Source organism: Ascaphus truei, chromosome 6, assembly GCF_040206685.1.
Source record: "Ascaphus truei isolate aAscTru1 chromosome 6, aAscTru1.hap1, whole genome shotgun sequence".
Taxonomy (NCBI): domain Eukaryota; kingdom Metazoa; phylum Chordata; class Amphibia; order Anura; family Ascaphidae; genus Ascaphus; species Ascaphus truei.
In genome coordinates this window covers 103990418-104005889 of record NC_134488.1, presented here as the reverse complement: position 1 = coordinate 104005889, position 15472 = coordinate 103990418, and the positions used below count along the sequence as shown (strand labels likewise).

Sequence of the window (15472 nt, the reverse complement as noted above, 5' to 3'; positions counted from 1 at the left end):
ATTGGTCCTAGCCCGTGTCAATCACAAAAGGGATGCGCTGAACCCGGAAGTTGTGAGCTGCTGGTGGCAGGGTGCAGAGATTGATCACGTTTTTTTTTGTTTTTTTTTTTAAACGTTCAATAAACTTTATTAGTCTCACGGGTAAATTGTTTTGCAGCCGCACATCCGATGTATTGGCCCCAAGCAGCCTTTGGTTATGGTGTGACTGCAGGTAATGGTAATGTAAGATACAGCAGTAAGGTACTGGGAGGACTGCAGGTAATGGTAAGGGAAGGTACAGTAAGGCCCTGGGAGGGTTGCAGGTAATGGTAAGGTACAGTAAGGTGCTGGGAGGACTGCAGGTAATGGTAAGGGAAGGTACAGTAAGGTGCTGGGAGGACTGCAGGTAATGGTAAGGGAAGGTACAGTAAGGTGCTGGGAGGACTGCAGGTAATGGTAAGGGAAGGTACAGTAAGGTGCTGGGAGGACTGCAGGTAATGGTAAGGTACAGTAAGGTGCTGGGAGGACTGCAGGTAATGGTAAGGTACAGTAAGGTGCTGGGAGGACTGCAGGTAATGGTAAGGGAAGGTACAGTAAGGCCCTGGGAGGGTTGCAGGTAATGGTAAGGTACAGTAAGGTGCTGGGAGGACTGCAGGTAATGGTAAGGGAAGGTACAGTAAGGTGCTGGGAGGACTGCAGGTAATGGTAAGGGAAGGTACAGTAAGGTGCTGGGAGGACTGCAGGTAATGGTAAGGGAAGGTACAGTAAGGTGCTGGGAGGACTGCAGGTAATGGTAAGGTACAGTAAGGTGCTGGGAGGACTGCAGGTAATGGTAAGGTACAGTAAGGTGCTGGGAGGACTGCAGGTAATGGTAGGGGAAGGTACATTAAGGTGCTGGGAGGACTGCAGGTAATGGTAAGGGAAGGTACAGTAAGGTGCTGGGAGGACTGCAGGTAATGGTAAGGGAAGGTACAGTAAGGTGCTGGGAGGACTGCAGGTAATGGTAAAGGAAGGTACAGTAAGGTGCTGAGAGGACTGCAGGTAATGGTAAGGGAAGGTACAGTAAGGTGCTGGGAGGACTGCAGGTAATGGTAAAGGAAGGTACAGTAAGGTGCTGAGAGGACTGCAGATGACTTATACCTCCAGTGATAAGGAATACTCCGGCTCACTGCCTGTCTGAGGAAGGCTTCTCATCACAGGCTGAGTGCTGTAAGGTTGGCCTCGGAGGAGTGTAGATCTGTGGTAACGTGTGACACCTTTTTTAAACTTACGTTTTATTATCATTTTCATAATCGAAAGGGCAACTTTGGGTGCAGGAAATAAAAAGGAAAGGGGAGGGAGTAGAACACAGAATGTACATTTTAAGGAAGCAATCCAAGCGGCACTTACATTTTTTGTTTTAATACATGCAGGCTTTGATTACCTTTATGGAAAATTAATTATCTAAGCTGCTGATCAATTCATTATCACAAACAGGAATGTGTTACAAAGATCTTGCACTGCTGGGGAAGAGTGTCAAAACCCGCTATAGAAATCAAAGGATGCGCATTATATTAAAACTCATTACAAATGGCATTTGGAGTTGAACTTAAAAAGTTGACTAATAAAAAAAAAACGTAAGTATTATCTAATACTACAGAACTGATTTAATAAAAAATAAAAAAACCTGCATGGATTGCTCCTTTAACAATGAGACACATAGAATAGCTTATTACATCACAATCCCTGTCTGTCAAGGGACTGATTAGCATATTCATAGTTCTAGAAGACCATCACGTCTCCATTCCAAGTTGCACTTCACATGTTTACCTTCTGGAGATAGGGAAAACCGAATGATGCTCTCCTAGAATGATACTGTACCAGGTCAAAGTCACTATAGAGTGTGTTTATTTCTATCGTAGTTAGGCCCTCCTATATTTTTGAGCCATGGGTCCCACACTTCTAAAAACGATTTAATTATCATTAAGAAAAGCTGTTAATTTTTCGTAGTAAAGTATTTGTCAAATGTTGTTTACTAAGGTTTCCATTCCTGGTGCAGGACCCCTCCAGGATGCAGCAATTCAACACCTGGTAGCGGAAAATATTTGAGTGAGTAACTTGTGTTTCTAGCGCCTTTTAATGAAATACATTGAGACCTGTGATAGCTCTGCACACACTGCCACATCTCATTTGTCCAATGAAAGGTTACAAAGCCTACGGTAAATGTAGAGTATCGCACACAACCTAAGACATTTAAAGCGTCTGTTATTTGATAATGAGAGAAATATCTCTTAATGTCTTGTGGTGTGTGTGATACTGGGAGAGAGGAGGGCAACATATGTATTATTTTTAGTAAATGTCAGTCACTTTGATTACAAGGGAGACTTGGGATGTTCTTGTATCATATATCCATATATCATGAAATAAATGAGATGATTACTCATTACTGTGTCTGATTTGCTACTGCACTATAAGACCTTGAGTGTCAGAGGGTTCTGCTGGGACCTGGCATTCAAGTGGTTAATCTATTAAATGACGAATCTGAACAAATCCATTTCATTAGAGCTCCAAACTATTAGTATGTACTCTAAACCTGCTACGAATTCACTGCAATCTCCTATTCAGCACTGGAGTCTCCAGAGTCAAAAGGTTTCTATCATTATTCTTTTGTGTCATTATATATGACTTTAATGGCAAAGGCACCTCAAGGGATGGGCTAGAGGCACCGGCGGGGCTATAGGCGCCGGCGGCAATGGCAAAGTGTATAGAAATAATTGGTTTCCTATAACACTAAATCATTCCACAGTGAACCAAGAATACAACTGCAATACAATACAGGAAACATACAATTCATACTATAATGCAGGTTCAATCTTGTGTGTATGTTGAGTGTGTGAATACATATATACACATACACAGTACCTATAAATTATCAGGACATGCTAGCGAAGTCACACTGACGTAGCTCTTTATGCGTGGGAGAAGAGAGGAAAAAAGATAATTTTGGGGATAAATGTGCTTGATTACAAGGGAAATTTGGGATGAACTAGCATTATATACCTTTTACAAGTGACAGGATTACACTCCTTTTCACATAGATTGAAATTGCTTCAGTCTCTTAAAACCAATGTCGCCCTCTCATAAATTCTGTGTATAATCAATTGTGTTTGTATATTCAATTTATGTAATGGGACTTTCTTGTGGCTGGTTTCAGAGTTGCTCGGTTCATTGTGTACAAAGAGATCTGGAACATTGGGAGGAGGGATTGGGTGTTCTCTACTAATAGAAGAAGGGAAACTTTAATGTTTAACTGTTTTGCTGGCAGAGGGGCAATGTATTGAAAATGTTACTTTAGGGCAGTGTTTTTTTCAATCCCGAGTTCCGCGTGCATCCCCTAAAGGGTTCCCTGCAATTTTCAGGTAATTTGAAAATTGTACCAAATACAGAAGAATTTACAATGCATCTGATCTCAGACGCGCTATTAGAGAGGGTTGGGGTTCCTTACAATGCATCTGATCTCAGACGCGCTACTAGAGAGGGTTTGGGTTCCTTACAATGCATCTGATCTCAGACTCGCTATTAGAGAGGGTTGGGGTTCCTTACAATGCATCTGATCTCAGACGCGCTACTAGAGAGGGTTTTTTTAACAAAAAAAAGGCTGGAAATCACTGTTTTAGGAAAATGTAATCTTTCTAAGGAAGCCGGTTGCAATAATAAGTTGGTTGTATTAAAAAGAAAATACAATGTTGCCTCTTTGAAGAGTGTTGATCTTACCACAAACCTGAAATGTGTTTGTGCCGTAGATTTTTGCCATGGCTGCAGTGAGCTTTGAAGAGTTCTCCGTTCCTCCCGGTTCCGAGCTTGCTCTCCCCCCACTCTTCGGGGGAAACATCTTGGAGAGCGAGCTAGAAACAGAGGTCGAGTTTGTGGACGGAGGTCTGAGCGGAGACAACCTACAAGACGAGGAAGAGGAGGAAGCGCTGCAGCGGCAGAGAGAGCTGCACAGGAGGAAGTTTCTTGCGCTGAGTCGGCGCTGCAAAGAAATTGAACAGGTTACAGAGCTGGGGCACGCACTATACGTTCACTCTTCCCCACAGGTGCTCGACATGATCCAGCAGTATATATTCAATATGGAAAATGGAACCTTACGTGAATTTAAAGCACACTTTCTTTGGGAATCATCATTTATCAAGATGATGGAGGTCTGATTTGGACCGAAAAATGTTGATTCCTGAATAAATACCTTATGCATCAAATTTACACGAGTGCAGATTTTCCATATTTAATAAATACAGATGTTTTGGGCTTATGCGTTCCGTTTGTGACACTAGAAAAATATAAACATCTTGTTGCTTTATTCTAAATGTTTTACGGTCTACTGTGCACATTTTCCTCAGTTTGACCTCTCGTTCGCAGAGGGGTCAGCGGCGTTGTTGGCCTTTCTGTCGGCGAAAGGGATAATGTCGTAGAGCTGAAGAAATATCTGTTTAGATTTTCGTGACCAATGAATAGGATTTTATGGATCAACGCAAATGGGGTGAGATTCTGGCGCCAAAAAAACACACCACTGAATAAAAACCTACTGAAAGCAACGGGATTTATCTTTCATACATCTGGTGCAATTGTTTTCCCTCAGAATTGCATCAATGTGCTTTATATGATTTTTCAGAAGGGTTTTTGGAAAAAGTAACTGCATATTTAATAGAACTAGTGTCCTGAGCAACATGTTTCTGGGAGGGAAGCGGCTTAAAGCAGCAGTACCACTGATAACTCAACTGGTAGAGTGTCCTGGAGGTGATTGCTGCACCTTTTAAATCTTGTTTTCTGTTTTGAGGAATTACTGCACCTTTTCAGCATTTCGCTGCTACAATGGCCTGTAACAAATTGTAAGTGTGACAGTACACCCTGGGAACCAAGGAGTTAATGTCACAGTAACTGCTAGTGTAATCAGCACTCTGCAAATGAGCAGAAATATAGAATTATTTCCCCAATCGCATTCAGATAGATTGGCTTTGCATTACGTTGCTTGCACCTCTGGTATTTATTTATTTATTTATTTATAAAATGTGTTACCAGGAAGTAATACATTGAGAGTTATCGCTCGTTTTCAAGTATGTCCTGGGAAATATATTCAGGCCAGGTATTGATCCCAATCGCCTACAATTCTTCCTGTTGACACTTTCAGTTGCGATGCTGCTGGAATGTTTCACAATTAAATACGCTCTAAAAATGTGTTCGCTGAACTTACTGTAATATTCAATTGTATTCCCAGGTGAACGAGCGGGTCCTCAACAGACTCCACCAAGTTCAAAAGATAACGCGAAGGCTGAAGCAAGAAAGAAGGTACGGCCCCAATCTCCTGATACGATGAACCTCAGAACAAATAGGGCATGTTTACAACACTGGGGAAACAATCGCCATTTTTAACTCCCAAAAAGGAATCCTATTATATTAACAAAAGTTTATCTCTGACACTTTCGGACATTCCTGCTGCGGTGTCATCTCGAGCTGGTATCCACTTCTTAATCCACTCTTCAGCTTTGGATAAATGATCTGCAGTTTTGCATTGAAGTCCCAACTGGCGGCAAAAGGGTTAATAGCATATTAACCTTTGCAGCATGTTTTGTGTCTGTCCTCTGCTGTCAACGATCTCACTTTAAAAAAAAATTTTTTAATGTTTTTTTGCACTCCTATTTAAATATACATTTTCTTTAAACACCCAGTGGTGCTGTGGATTCTTCCAGTTACACTAAGTGGTCATAACAATTCTCATTCATGAATCAGCCTTTCGGGCTGGAGTGGCATCTCACTGGGGAAGTTACTGCCTTTGAACCCGGTTCCAACCCCAGTGCTAGGTCTCCATGGGATCTTGGCCAAGACGCCATCTTCCTGTGCCTCCGGCACCAATAATTAGATTGTAAGCTCTTCAGGATAGGCACTCTTCTTTTTTTTCTTTTGGGAGTATTTCTGCCTGCACAACATTTTATGTGCTCCACTATGTACACTGTCAGTGCTGTATTGTTATGTATTATTATTCAGTGATGTTTTTATTTCTGCTTTTCCAACTGCAGGAATTAGCATTAGATGCATGTTATTTTTTCCTTAGGTGCCTAATGAAAGTCTTGGATGGCTATGGAGATGATTACAGGAAGAGCCACCTGACCATTTTGCTTGAGGTACGAATAGCCCAGTAGTATTGGCTGTCATGTGAAGGTCCCACAGTACAATTACAGCAACCAAATCCAGCCCTTCCGAACAATAACTCCCTGAGTGTTTTGTAATTCGCTGTGCACTTTTTTTTTTAAAAGGTGGAATCGTGCACAGTAAATATGTTATAGTGTGTGTGTGTGTGTGTGTGTGTCCGTCCACACACACACACCCCATCTCCCCTAAATCAAATTTAAAAAATAAGATGTGTTTCACCAGGTACTAAGATACTTATTAAAGTGTTAAAAAAAAAAAATCAATTAGCGTGGGCTGCTGCTTTTAGGTTAAATCCAAAGTCATTCGTCCAGATTCAGTGGCTCATTATATTACCTAAATCAGGGGTGGCCCACTAGTCCTCAAGAGCTACCAACAGGTCAGGTTTTCAGAATATTCCTGATTCAACACAGGGATATCTGTCTTCGACTGAGTTACCTGTGCTGAAGCAGGGATATCTTGAAAGCCTGACCTGTTGGTAGCTCTTGAGGACTCGAGTTGGCCGCCCCTGGCCTAAATCAAGTGGTTTGTTAGCGGCAGTGCCACCTGCTCTATGCAAACTTTCAGTAAAATAATCTATACCAAATGGCCTGCCAGCAACATTATGGAATAGGACGTTTGGCCAGGCACTTAGCCACGACCAAATCGCCACCAGGACAACTCGCCGCCGGTCACATTGCCGCCATCCGACATTTTTAAATGTCCTCGGACTTGGAAATTCCAGTGGGAAATTTTAAAATGTGTCCTGGCTGGGCTGAGCTACCAACAGGTCAGGCGTTCAGGATATCCCTGCTTCAGCACATGTGACTCAATCAGTGGCTCAGTCAAACGGATATCCCTGGCACAGGCACACTCACAAATGCCAGCGGAGTGGCTGGGGAGATGAGATCTGCGGCTGCGGTGACATACTGGTGGCGATGGGGAGATCTGCGGCTGGGGCCAAAAAGATGGGGTGACCCTCTGAGCACATTTAAAAATGGCAGGGTGGTGACCGGCGGCAATTTGTCCTGGCGGCAGAGCACCGATGGCGATTTGGGCCCAGCCCATCATACCATTCCGGTTACTGTATGTTAGACCAGTTTCCCGTTCTGTCTACCAACAGCTTTTTGTTATCTCCCAAAGATCCTACTTTGTCTTTTTCCCATAATTTGTGGCTTTCAGTGATTTGGATTAGTTATTGAAGTAAATTCAAGCATAACCATGAAACAACTTGGCACAGAGCAGGACCTACACTACAATGAAAGATAGGCTACTGCACTTTTTCAAAACACACAGGTTGCTTTACAACATAATGCAATATTATAGATACAGTAGCTAAAGTTTATCTACATAAATATCTGCCATTGCCGCTCTACCTCCACACTTAGTATTTTCAATTTTTTTTAATAACAATTGGAGCGCTGCTGAACTTGACAAGAAACCTATTTATTTACATTCTGCAGTGAAATGCCGGATTGTTTTCTACACAACCCACAAGCGAGAAATATAGGTTTATATAAGAGATCATTTCCACAAGTTAATGTCAATACGCTTCACAAACGAGGTGTGTTGCAGACCGACAGATGTAGAAGTATCAGTACTCATGGACATTACCCGTCACAGTGAAGGTACATGTGGAAGAGGTAGCATAGAACAAAAAAAAAAATGCAAATCATTTAAAATGGAACATGCAAAATGTTCAAACCATAGGCAAAGAAAACTAGAGTGGCGCAGGCTAAATATAATACAAAGTTGCATTTTTATTGGAGATTAATTGTCTTATGTTTACTAAGTGGTGCTATTCCATAAGTCTCCTGATGTAGAGTCCTTATCGTAAGCAGCTACTTTCCGTTTTCCCAAGTTATAGTGGTGTTTAAGCCTCAAGTCACGTACACATGAGGTGAAATGAATTGTTTTGCAGGATGAAGGAACCCATCCACCCAACACATCAACCCTTGGGAACACTGAAAATGAGCCCCCAGATAATGATGCTCAGAGGTGCTTATCAGGACCACCTCTTGGACCGGAAACTACCAGCCCAGACAGTCCTCTGGCAGAAGGCCCCCCAGCCAAGAAGAGAAAAAAGCACAGGGAGGAGAAAGATCATGTAGGAAAAAAGATGACCCCACCTATCCTTCCAGCAGGACCACTTCTGGCTCAGGTATACTGCCAGCACTGATAACCTGTGCCCCCACATTACACTCCGTTCTACTGCCAAGAAAGTTTATTTTACGATTTATTCTTCTGAACACCAGGCACAAGTTTTATTAGGCATTGCTTCAATGTCCAACTTTAGTCCTGTATCCCTGGGTTAATCCTTGCTGCTCCAGGGTGGGAAAGTCAGATCATGTTATACAGAATTGCTCATCACTGGTACAGCATAGCACAGGGGTTCTCAACCTTTTGTACACTGCACTGCCTGCTATAAAATATTTGTTCCAAGTACCCCCAATGAAAAAATCGATTATTGCTAACACAACTCTTTGAACTGAACCCAGGCAGTATATGGCCCCAAACTGCACCTCCGTGTGTGAAGGCAGCATGGGTGATACAGCTGTCAATTACTGCCAGAGCTTCCAAAGTCACGCCTCACAGTGCCATGTTGCTGTGGATGCAAAGCATTCTGGGGAGTGACTTTGGAAGCTCCAGCTGTAGTTGACAGCTTTACCTCCCATGCTAAAGTGCAGGTTAGGGTCTTGCCAAGTGCACAGTCCCCACACGGGCTGAGGAACCCACTATACTGCTTGGGATTCCCATTACATATTTTATTTGGCAAACCCCTTGAGGACAAAACGAACTCCCGCATCCCCCCTGTCGGGAATCACTGGCATAGTGGTATCATTTAAGTCCTGTTGACTTGTGCATCCTTACATTATTAAAATGAATGCATGACACCACACACACACACACACACACACACACACACACACTTACCAGTTGCACAGCTTGTGTACCTTTCCCAGTAAATCTAATCATTTTTCCTCCTGCTAGGTCAAGATTGAAGAGGATTATCTGTGTGAGGGAGATGAGGAGCTGCCTCTCAGCTGGCAGCCCCTAAGCCCACGAGATAAGATGCTTCATTACCCAAAGTTCTCTAGCCCTGGACACTGCTCAGATTTTGATTAATGATCCTCTTGTTCATCATTGTGTCTTCAAAAGGGAGAATAATTTGAAGAGGACAGGCAACAATAATCTACCAGAAATGTGCTGGATGTTAACATTAGACTATTAAGAAGCATCTGCTGATGAAATTACATCTTAACATTTCTTCTAAAAGATGTGAATATATTTTTAGCAGTTTAGTTTGCAAAAGAGACTATTTTCACCTTAAACCTCAGACTGTGTGGAAGGATTTTTGCAGCTGAGGACACGACACAGTTTTGCCAACACCTTGGCATCTAATAAATCTAGTTGTATATCCCATGGTCTGCAATATTAAAGTATTTAAGTAAAGTAAACATTTCACTAAGTGTATAATGTTTTTACTAAATGTGTCAAATAATTCAAACCACTTCTTACTGATGGTGCATTTTCTCAGGAGTGTGCATTTTCCCAAATGGCTATACAAAAAAACAAATACACGTGAATAAATATTGACGGTATATTGCAAGACTTATAAGGGGAGGCTGGATATGCCTTAGCTCAGGAGTGGCCAACTTTAGTCCTCAAGGGCCACCAACAGGTCAAGTTTTCAGGCTATCCCTGCTTCAGCACCGTCAATGACAGACACTTGTGCTGAAGCAGGAATAGCCTGAAAACCTGACCTGTTGGTGGCCCTTGATGACTGCAGTTGGCCACCCCTGCATTAGCTTCTCTTAAGAACAATATTTCATAATGGGCACTTTTGGATAATGAATACATTGGAAGTCATCATTTAACATAATTTATTGCCTTTGTACAATATAATGGTCATAACCAGGTTGACAGTACATATATGTACAGTATATGGAACATTATACAGGTGTGAATAGAGCAGCAGGAAGGAACACGTTAGTATCTCTTTGAAATATGCAGCAGTGGTCATGTGGTCCATATAATTACAGCTTCTTCATCCAATCCAAGTTGGGCCCAACGTTATCAGCGGGGTGACTGGGGACGTCTGGCATATTTCCATCATCTCGAACTGGAACTAATAAAAATTTCCGTTAAAGTGGCCTTTCAGCATTAGGAGTTAAGCTGGGATCTGCAATCCGTGCAGCCCTGAGGTTTATATACCGGAAGCACAATATTCACTGGAATAATGCTAACCAGTCATGGCTTGTTATCCCAAGCTTTTTCTTCATTCTCAAGTTAAATCAACAACTACATTTACATGTTCAATAAATACTACATTTTAATGTATTATTGTGGTTTAAAATGTTCATTCTTATAGAATCAGAGTCAATTAACTCTATATGCTTGAGTTAGGGGGAGAAAACTTAGGCAGGTAACTGGTTTCTATATATTTTTGTTTCACTATTTCCCCAATATTGTAGGTATTGGATTTTTGTTTCACTGTATTTCCCCAATATTGTAGGTATTGATATTAAATAGGCAATTATTATTAGCACCCACAGCTTTCTCCAATGTGAAAGTGTGCATTTTTACCAATATCATTCTCAGATAGGCTATACAGGTAGATAAGATGAATATAATATGTAATCTTACCTGGATAATTGTACGGTATAGCTCTATTCCACATTCCCGAATATTTTGTGTATGGACTGACAAACGGAAGGATAACAGCTGAGAAACAAACACAAAATTACCTTATACTGTGCACATGAGAATAGTATTACAAGTTAGGATTTCACCTATTCTCCGGCGGAGGTAACAGCTTGAGTAAACGTGTTGCAGATAGTAATCGGGGAAAACTACACAGGCAAAAACATTGAACAGCAATGTCAAGCAGCAACAAGTGAGAAATGCTGATTGTTTCTCCCTCAATGTCAATATTCCATGCTTCAACAGCTTTAATAGGTGGATCATACCATATAGTATTAGTCATTGTCTTGCTCATTCAAAAATCTCTTCATAAGTAGCGACAGCTGACAGTAGAAATGAAGAAGAGACCTGTAAGACCTCGAAAGAGCTGTACACTGTAATTTCACCTACAAATAATTTTCTTTAACTCCTTTTATAAAAGTATCTCAATCTACAACAAACCTTCAATAAACTAGTGACTGAAAACGGTCACACACCTAAAAACCATACAAGTGTCTTTCCAAAAACAAAGGGCACCCATGTTTGTTAATTGGAATGGACAATACCTCCCGTACACCTAGTGAATTCAGAACACGCAGCTATGGCAAAACAGCGAAGAGCTTACCCATAATTCCAATTGATATAGAAACAGTGATGACTGGTTGTTTAGCCCAGGATTCTTTCAGGAATGCACCAATTTCTGCAACAAACATCAAAGAAATTATACATTTTGAACGCTCCTAAAACTGATAAGGTTGAATGCAGGTTTGCAAACATTTTAATTAAGCATTGCAGCCTATACAAAAATGTAGATAACACATCTGGCCCATATTTAATAAGTAGTGCTAAGAAGGTGTGTGTGTAATACTTTATTCTGCACTATCGCAAATGGACTAACACGGCTATTTCCGATATATATAGGGGGCCCCACTAATTTACCCTCCCCCCATTTTATTTGTTTCCCCCACACCTTGTCCTTTTGTCTCTCTCACTCCCTTACCCAGAGTTATTTCCCTATACCACATATACCCTCCTAGAGCTCTACTACCCAGTGTGAGACAGCTCTCCAAGTTACTGTTATCTTATGTTTATATCAAATTATTTTCAGTTTGGCTTATTCCCTGGTTATATTATATTTCTTCTAGAGTCAGTGAGTGCTGGAACATATATGGGTATCATCTATTAATTTTTGATTATTAAGCTCAGCTAGCACGGTACAGATACCTCTAAAAAAATTATATATATATATATATAATAAAAATAAACACATGGCACACACATGTGGTAAAAAGGTGTTTGTTCCATACAGGTAATGTATAGATAGGTTCCTTACCGAGTAGATCCAGGATCCCAAGATCACGAGGCAAGAAGGAGACAGCACACTCAAAGGTACAAAAAACAGCGTGTATTCAGTAGAAAAACCGGCACATAAACCCGACGTTTCGGTCCTTGACACACCACTCCCTTGAGAAAGGTCCTGTGTCAAGGACCGAAACGTCGGGTTTATGTGCCGGTTTTTCTACTGAATACACGCTGTTTTTTGTACCTTTGAGTGTGCTGTCTCCTTCTTGCCTTGTGATCCTGGATCTACTCGGTAAGGAACATACATACACATAAATTATATATATATATATATATATAAAATTTATTTCCTGTTAGGGAGGTTATAAGCCTAAGCATCTGCCAAACGTCTGTGTATGTTGGATTTTGCTTGATATAATAGGACGTCTCTCAGCAACTGTGCCGTACACAATTAGAAAAAATGGAAAGAGTGCAGCAGTTGGGGCAGGTAGTCTGGATTTTTTATTAACATCCATTATTTTACAGGTTGTGAAAAATGTATTAAACCAATTATGGATTCCAATCTTTTAATCGTTTGTTGTATTATAGATTTCACTTTTGTAAGCGACAATTGCAATTCTGCTCTAAACAACCCCCCATGCCCAGTTTAACTGCTTCCAATTATGCTGCATTTCAGAGAAAGAGAAATAAATATCCATCGCCCCCTACACATTTATGTTAAGAAAACCAGTCGTCTAGCCGGAAAATATAGGATTTCCTACGGTCTCCCCGTTAAAAGCATGTCAGCTGAACATACAGAGATACCACACTTAGATCTGTCACTGTAGCTCTGTATGGAGGAGGATACACATATCACAGCATTGACCCCCAAAAACAGAGGCCACCCTACAGAGGGACAGATCCAGGCTCTCTCTGCATGACCCAGACACTGCGGCACATATCGCTTCCCAGGCACACAGAGGGGGAATGCAGTCGCGCAGACAGACACCCTACACAACGAGGGCGACACCACAGTCTCCTTGACTCTCGCTTACTGATAAAGGCAGACATCTTGCAGCCGGACTCCTCCCGGAAGCGGAAAGCCGCGTCGCTGTGAATGCCGGGAGTTGTAGTCCTGGCATAGAGCAGTGCAGGGAGCAGGGGGCGGGGCAGTGATGGGTGGGGTGAAAGTACTCATAATACAAATAGTGAGTGCAGTGAGATAATGTTTCCCCCCCTCCTAATTATACACATTAAACAACTACCACCTACAATACGTTTCCAGATCATGCCATAATAAAGAGGTGTAGGGAAAGAAAAAAATGCAGCAGCACTCCAAATATAGTCAATTACTAAATGAATGTATTACTGACATAATACATGCAACATTGTGACCCTGCGAGAGGGGTCAAAACGTTGCATTTATTATATTAGTAATACATACATTTAATTTACTGAGGAAGACCCCGAGAGAGTTATTGAAACTTAGCATTTATTACATGTATTATGTGTGTAACACATTAATTCTGTTATATACTCAGGAGTGCTGCTGCATTTTTTTCCCCACCTATTCTTTTATGTTCATTTAGGGACCTAGGCAGTTACTTAGTAGTACTTCCGTAGCACCCACTGACAAACGGCACTTTTTGATTCTTGCTTTTAAATTTTTTCTTGAGATCAGCATTTGTAACCCTGTGAGCGCCACTCTCACTTACCTTACATAATAAATAGGTGTATTTGTTGAGATGGAAAGTTTAGAGGGGCAGAAGCTGAGCTGTATAATGTCCAGTTCAGCAATTCCTGCACTTGTGCTCATATAGCATCTGCTTTCTATGTCCATATGGTGACAAGACGTTTTTTAGGCATCATCTTTTTGGGGTGCTGTACCGGTTTTCTATCCCGTTGGCCACGCATGCGCAGTCGGCAACTGCGCACGTGCAATCGGCACCTGCCAGCTGCTCATGCGTGTTCGGCACTTTCCAGCTGCTCATGTGCATGGGCAATCGACAAGCTCTGATCACACATGAGCGCCCGGCAAACGCCAATCGCTCATGCACGGTTGACAAGTGCCAATCACGCATGCACATAAGCGAACGGCAAACACCGATCGCAGCTCCCCCGGCACTTAATTTAAGTGCCTTCGGGAAGCACGCGGGGGCTCTGTAAATCCCGCACCCCCCCAGCCCCCAACCCCCCCCACCCCAACCCTTTCTGTTCCACAAACTCAGATTGTGTATCGAGGGTAAACAGCAACTTGCTTTTTTTTGGGAAATATTAGGGGACCACAGAATTGATCTTAATTCCAAGGGGGGCAGCAGATCCACCTCCAGTTCCACCCATCTCTTACCTCCTATATCTGAGTGCCAGGCTAGTATCTGGCTAAATTGAGCTGCTTTATAGAAGGAGAGTAGGTGTCACGAGGGAGACTTCTGTAGCGGGTAGGACCTCGGTGGCCGGAACAGCGGGAGCAGGCAAAGATTGCTGGGGTCACGGGGTGAGGTCGGTAGCAAGCAGCAAGTCGGATCGTCGTGGGCAAGCAAGGGTCGGTGGCAGGCAGCAAGCAGGATCGCGTGGGCAAGCAGGGGTCTGTGGCAGGCAGCAAGCAGGATCGTCATGGGCAACACGCAGAGGTTCGGCAACAGGAAGGCAGGAGCAGGACAAGGGAGCAGGAACCGGGCAGGGGAACAGGGACAGGTCTGGGAACAGGGAGCAAGGACTGAGACTAGGGAACAAACAGGGACAAGCCAGATTACCAGCAAGGGCCTTTACTGTGAACAGAACTTAAATACAGAACAGGCCTGGTACAGGAACAGATCAGGATCAAAGACAGAAGCATGGGCATAGGAGTCTGACACAAACAAAGGCAAAGGCCAAACAGGAAGCAGGGACTATAATCTATCCTAAATGCTGCTGCCAGAATCACTCTACTCTTTCCTAGATCTGTCTCAGCATCTCCCCTCCTGAAATCCCTCTCCTGGCTTCCAATCAAATCCCGCATATCACGCTCCATTCTTCCCCTCACTTTTAAAGCTTTACACTCTTCTGCCCCTCCTTACATCTCAGCCCTAATTTCTCGCTATGCACCATCCCGACTCTTGCGTTCTGCTCAAGGATGTCTTCTTTCTACCCCCTTTGTATCTAAAGCCCTCTCCCGCCTTAAACCTTTTTCACTGATTGCCCCACACCTCTGGAATGCCCTTCCCCTCAGACACACTTGATTAAAGAAGCATACGAATAGCACAGTGAATATTCTGAACACATGATACATAAAGCTTGGTCCCCTGCAGACGCACTTACCAGAACTCCCTCCTACTGTCTCTGTACGTTCTCCCTACCTACCAATTAGATTGTAAGCTCCTCGGGGCAGGGA

The 15472-nt window shown here is 42.6% G+C and overlaps 2 protein-coding genes across 4 annotated transcripts; one reads left to right on the top strand and one right to left on the bottom strand.

The window, feature by feature from the left end:
• Positions 1 to 64: 64 nt before the first annotated feature.
• Positions 65 to 9596, top strand: TFPT (TCF3 fusion partner). 3 transcript variants are annotated; one of them, XM_075605490.1, is made up of 7 exons: positions 65 to 211; positions 2018 to 2067; positions 3762 to 4055; positions 5231 to 5301; positions 6065 to 6134; positions 8060 to 8299; positions 9130 to 9596. In XM_075605490.1, the coding sequence occupies exons 3-7, from the start codon at positions 3771 to 3773 to the stop codon at positions 9262 to 9264; spliced, it is 801 nt and encodes a 266-aa protein (XP_075461605.1). In that variant the 5' UTR covers positions 65 to 211; positions 2018 to 2067; positions 3762 to 3770; the 3' UTR covers positions 9265 to 9596. The 3 variants fall into 3 exon arrangements, with proteins under 3 accessions (XP_075461605.1, XP_075461606.1, XP_075461604.1); XM_075605491.1 differs by having other exon boundaries at positions 74 to 211; positions 1999 to 2067; positions 3762 to 4010; XM_075605489.1 differs by having other exon boundaries at positions 74 to 211; positions 1999 to 2067.
• A 409-nt stretch (positions 9597 to 10005) lies between these two features.
• NDUFA3 (NADH:ubiquinone oxidoreductase subunit A3) lies at positions 10006 to 13243 on the bottom strand. The gene is made up of 4 exons (XM_075605492.1): positions 13158 to 13243; positions 11447 to 11521; positions 10786 to 10863; positions 10006 to 10267 (listed from the first exon to the last, which is right to left on the bottom strand). Exons 1-4 carry the CDS (start codon positions 13171 to 13173, stop codon positions 10176 to 10178), a joined length of 261 nt encoding a protein of 86 aa, XP_075461607.1. The 5' UTR covers positions 13174 to 13243; the 3' UTR covers positions 10006 to 10175.
• Between the last annotated feature and the right edge of the window lie 2229 nt (positions 13244 to 15472).